We start from the raw sequence: 4336 nt of genomic DNA, 5'->3' as shown, positions 1-4336 counted from the left end.
GGCCTGTGGTGAGGCCTACGAAAGATGTGGGGACCGCATCTACACTGACAGGAGTCTCCAGCCTCCTCAGGACCCGCTGTGAAGGTTTGGGAAGATTTGGGGCCACATCCATGCTGACAGGAGCCCCCAGACTCCTCAGGTCTTATGGTGAGGCTTGAGGAAAATGTGGGGCCACGTCAACACTGACAGGACCCCTGTCCTCCTCAGGACCTGCACTTTGGCTTCGGGACATATGGGGCTGCGTCTATGCTGACAGGAGCCCACAGCCCCCTCAGGACCCACGGTGAGTTTTCAGGGGGATGTGAGGCCATGTCCAGGCTGACAGGAGCCCCCAGCCTCCTGAGGACCTGCTGTGAGGCTTCCAGAGGATGTGAGGCATAGTCCACAGTGACAGGAGACCTGGCGTCCTCAGGACCCGCTGACTATGACTCAGGAACACGTGGGGCCACGTCCGCACTCACAGGAGCCGGGCTTCCTCAGGACCCCCTGGAGGACTCTGGAGGTGCCTTTAGGGGCCACGTCCACATCAGAAGGGACTACTCAGAACCACAGGGTAAGTGAATGGGTAGAATGAATGGTAGGGTCAGGGGAGGGGAGGAAGTTGGTGGTTAGAGTTAGGTTAGATGTGAGGGGTTAGTGATTATGCTTATGGTTACGGATTAGAGGTTAGGGTGAGGAATAAGGGTAAGGGTCAGTGTTTAGGAGTTAGGATGGAGGTTAGGGATTAGGGAAAGGGGTTAAGGTTAGGGTTAGGCACAGGATTTAGAGTTAGGGTTAGGGTTTAGGCTTTAGGGATTAGGGCAGGAGGTTAGGAGTTGGGGTTAGGGTTATGGTTAGAGTTAGGGTTGGGCTTAGGTTTGCAGTTAGGGTTAGGGGTTACGGTGTGAGTTAGGGTTAGGGTTTAGGGTTAGAGGTTAGGAGTTAGGGGTTAGGGTTAGGGGTTAGGTTTAGGGGTTAGGGTTTAGGGTTAGGGGTTAGGGTTAGGGTTTTTTTTTTTTTTAACCTTTGCTTACAATCTTTATTGAAGTTATACAAGAAGAATCCCCCCAAAGTGAAAAAATACATTATATACAAAAACACTTTCCCTCAGGAGGAAGGCTCTGTGCCCTCTCTTAACATGCAGTGCTCTCAACTGTAGCTCCGGCCTCTACTGTCCCCTCCACTGCTGCCCGGCTTTCAGCCTGATTCTCAGCCTCCTCCTCCATGTTTTCTGAAACTTCATTTCCACTGGAGACGGCATCCCCACTGCCTCCATTGACCTCCAGCTCTTGTTTGGCTTTCTTTGCATCATATTTCCGGGGACTCTCTTCCTCTGGTTTCCTCTTCTTTCTGACAAGGTGGGAAATATCAGTCACAAAATTTGATGAGGAAGCACCATCTGTTGGTTTTCTACTGGCAACCATGGAGACTGAAGTGCTGCCTCCATTAGGAGTGAAACCTGAAGTAGAGCTCTCCACCAGAGTTGCTTTCAGAGCTAATTCAGCTACATTCCCACTACGCTGGGACTCCTTTGCATCTTCTAGCTTCTCTCTAATTTCAGGAAGCAGTTCCTTCAGCTCTTCAATTTCTTTCTCATATTCAGTAGATGATCCTTCAGCTTCCTTCATCTGCTCACTCAGTACAGCCATTCTCTTCTCAATGACTTCAATAGATTTGCTGAACTATGCCACTGCCTCATCATACTGAGAGTTGTATCCATAGGCCAAGCCCAGCTGGTAGTGGGTCTCTGCAAGAAGATGATCATGGGCTTCCAGGTACTGTTCTTGCAGGTTAAGGCAAGCCTGGAACTCCTCCACAGCTTGGACATAATTTTCAGATTCAACACTAACTTCTCCAAGTTTAAGATGTGCCTGTGCAGCATAAAGCTGAGCTTTTTTTGTTTCTTGTCTTTTAAAAATGATCTTTGCTAAATCCAGCATATCCCAGGCAAGCTCTAGATTCCCAATCTCCTCCTCTTCGTTTTCTTGAAGAGACTTGTTTTCAAGAAGTGATTCATTTGGTGTTTCTTCAGCCTTGTCATTTTCTTTATCCTCTTCTGAGCCTTCAGTTTCTTCACCCTCTTTCATCTGTTCTTCTCTTTCTCGTGTTTCTTCATTAGCAGCTATCTTAACTTTGTCTTCAGGCGATTTCTCAGGAGCCCCCCGGGCTACCTTGGTCTCAACCCCATCTCCAGCTGCCTCAGACTCTTCTATGGACAGCTTAGTTTCCTCCTGGCTAGGAACCAACTCTGCCCTGACCTCCTCCTCTAGTCCTGAGCCATCTTTTGTTTCTGTCAGTTCTTCTACATTAGTCTGTTGTTCAACAGGAGTCTGATCTTAGGGAGAACTGTGGCCTCCTGCCCAGGCTTCTCAGAGACTTCTGACCCAGCTTCTGCAGCTGAGGCCTCTGCAAGCTCTATTGTCACCTTTGGTGACTCTTCAGCAGGAGGCATTTCTTGCCCTACCAGCTGCTCAAGAACAGCCCTTCCTGGCTCATTTTCAGAGGCAGCTGCTACCTGCTCCTTTGGCTCATTCCCACCCCCATCCACTGGCTTGACTGCTGAATCTATAGGCTCTGCTTCTGCCTCCACTGCAGTATCCTGCTTTTCAAGAGTTGTAACAGGATGCTCTCCTGAAGCTTCTTTTGGCTTCTCCTCTATGCTCACAATTACTTCTCCCTGCTTCTCCTGACCTTTTTCTCTGCATTCATCTTGCACGTCAGTTCCACAAACTTATTTTCCTTCCTCAGCATCTGGGGCTTCCTGTTCTGGCTTCCCAGAAGTGACCTTGGCTTCATTCAGTCCTTCTGGTGCTGCTATTTCTTTTGCCTCAGTGGTTTCAGTTAACTGATCTGGAGTGGACTCAACTTTTTCCTGTAGTTCCTCTGCAGGCTCACTTATATCCATGTCTTCTCTTCCACCCTTCTCCATTTCATTCTCCTGCTCTTTGTCAATTTCAGGCTTTACCAGAGACTGGTCTGCTGGTTTTTTTGCTTCTTCTTTTTCTCCCATGGCGTCATAAACCTGTTCTCTCAACTCTTCCCTTGCTTCCTCATCTATGTTATCATTATTTTCTACCAGAGATTCATCTTCTGTTTTTTCTCCTTCCTCCTCTTCCACATGCACACCTTCTAGGGCATTTCCCAACACACCATTCTCCATTCTTGCCAACTCCAGAAGGGATTTCCCATAGAAAAAGAAGGCTTCTCCACACTCATTAGCTGTCTCTCCATACTTCTTACCTAAAAGACTAGCTGCTTCCTGGAATGCATTGACAGCTGCTGGAATATCCCCCATCACCAGATGTTTCTGTCCTAAACCCAACAGCTTCTTAGCTTCATTATCCACATCCAGGCTCTCCACTTTATCTGCAGAGGTAGAAGGAGCAGGAGCATCTTCTTCAATCTTGTCGGTGGAAACCAGCTCCGCAGCGATGGCGGCAGTAGCTGTGGACTCTGTGGCCATCGTTCCCCTGAGGTGGTGGGCCAGCGGGCAGAATACAGTCTGTGAGGAAAACAGAGGGAATTTGGGAAGCCAAATTTGGGAAGCTCAGTGGTTGAGCGTGTGGCTTTGGCTCAGGGCGTGATCGCCATCCGGGGAATAGAGTCCCACATCGGGCTCCCTGGGAAGAGCCTACTTCTCCCTCTGTCTATGTCTCTATCTCTCTGTCTCGTGAATAAATAAAGTCTTTACAAATAAAAAATAAAGGTCAGCCCAGGTGGCTCAGCTGTTTAGCACCGCCTTCAGCCCAGGGTGTGATCCTGGAGACCCCGATCAAGTCCCACGTCAGGCTCCCTGCATGGAGCCTGCTTCTCCCTCTGCCCATGTCTCTGCCTCTGTGTGTGTGTGTGTGTATGTGTCTCACGAATAAATAAATAACATCTTAAAAAAATATAAAAGGTTTCACTTTTAAAAAATTAAAAAAAAACCCTAACCCCAACCCTAACCCCAACCCTAACCCCTAACCCTAACCCCTAACCTCAACCGCAACCCCAACCCTAACCCCTAACCCCTAACCCCTAACCCTAACCCCTAACCCCTAGCCCCAGCCCTAGCCCTAACCCTAACCCCTAACCCCTAACCCCGAACCCGAGCCCTAACCCGAACCCCGCTCCCCTGTAAGCCCTGTGCTGTGCAGAGACCCAAGCCATGACCTTTCCAGCCTGTCCTAGATGCATGGACCCCAACAGGGGTGACTGACACCCCCCATCCCGCCCTGTGCCCGCTGGGTCCCCCTGGCCCATGAGCAGGCTTGCTCTTCATGCACTGGAACGTGGAGTCCCTCGTGCTCCCCCAGGCCCCCCTCAGGCTATTCACACATCGCTGCCCTCAGGGTGGGGAGTTTGGTCGCACTCTTGC

At 49.9% G+C, this 4336-nt stretch overlaps 1 protein-coding gene across 1 annotated transcript; it reads right to left on the bottom strand.

Annotated features, from left to right (window-relative positions):
- Nucleotides 1–1061: 1061 nt before the first annotated feature.
- Nucleotides 1062–3543, bottom strand: LOC129502516 (nuclear autoantigenic sperm protein-like). The gene is given in 2 exon segments (XM_055314182.1): nt 1062–2317; nt 2320–3543. Coding segments are annotated over 2 exon segments (2328 nt in total). The 5' UTR covers nt 3443–3543; the 3' UTR covers nt 1062–1112.
- Between the last annotated feature and the right edge of the window lie 793 nt (nt 3544–4336).

Source organism: Nyctereutes procyonoides, unplaced genomic scaffold (genome assembly GCF_905146905.1).
Source record: "Nyctereutes procyonoides isolate TBG_1078 unplaced genomic scaffold, NYPRO_anot_genome, whole genome shotgun sequence".
NCBI lineage: Eukaryota > Metazoa > Chordata > Mammalia > Carnivora > Canidae > Nyctereutes > Nyctereutes procyonoides.
This window is presented reverse-complemented; position numbering and strand designations above follow the sequence as displayed.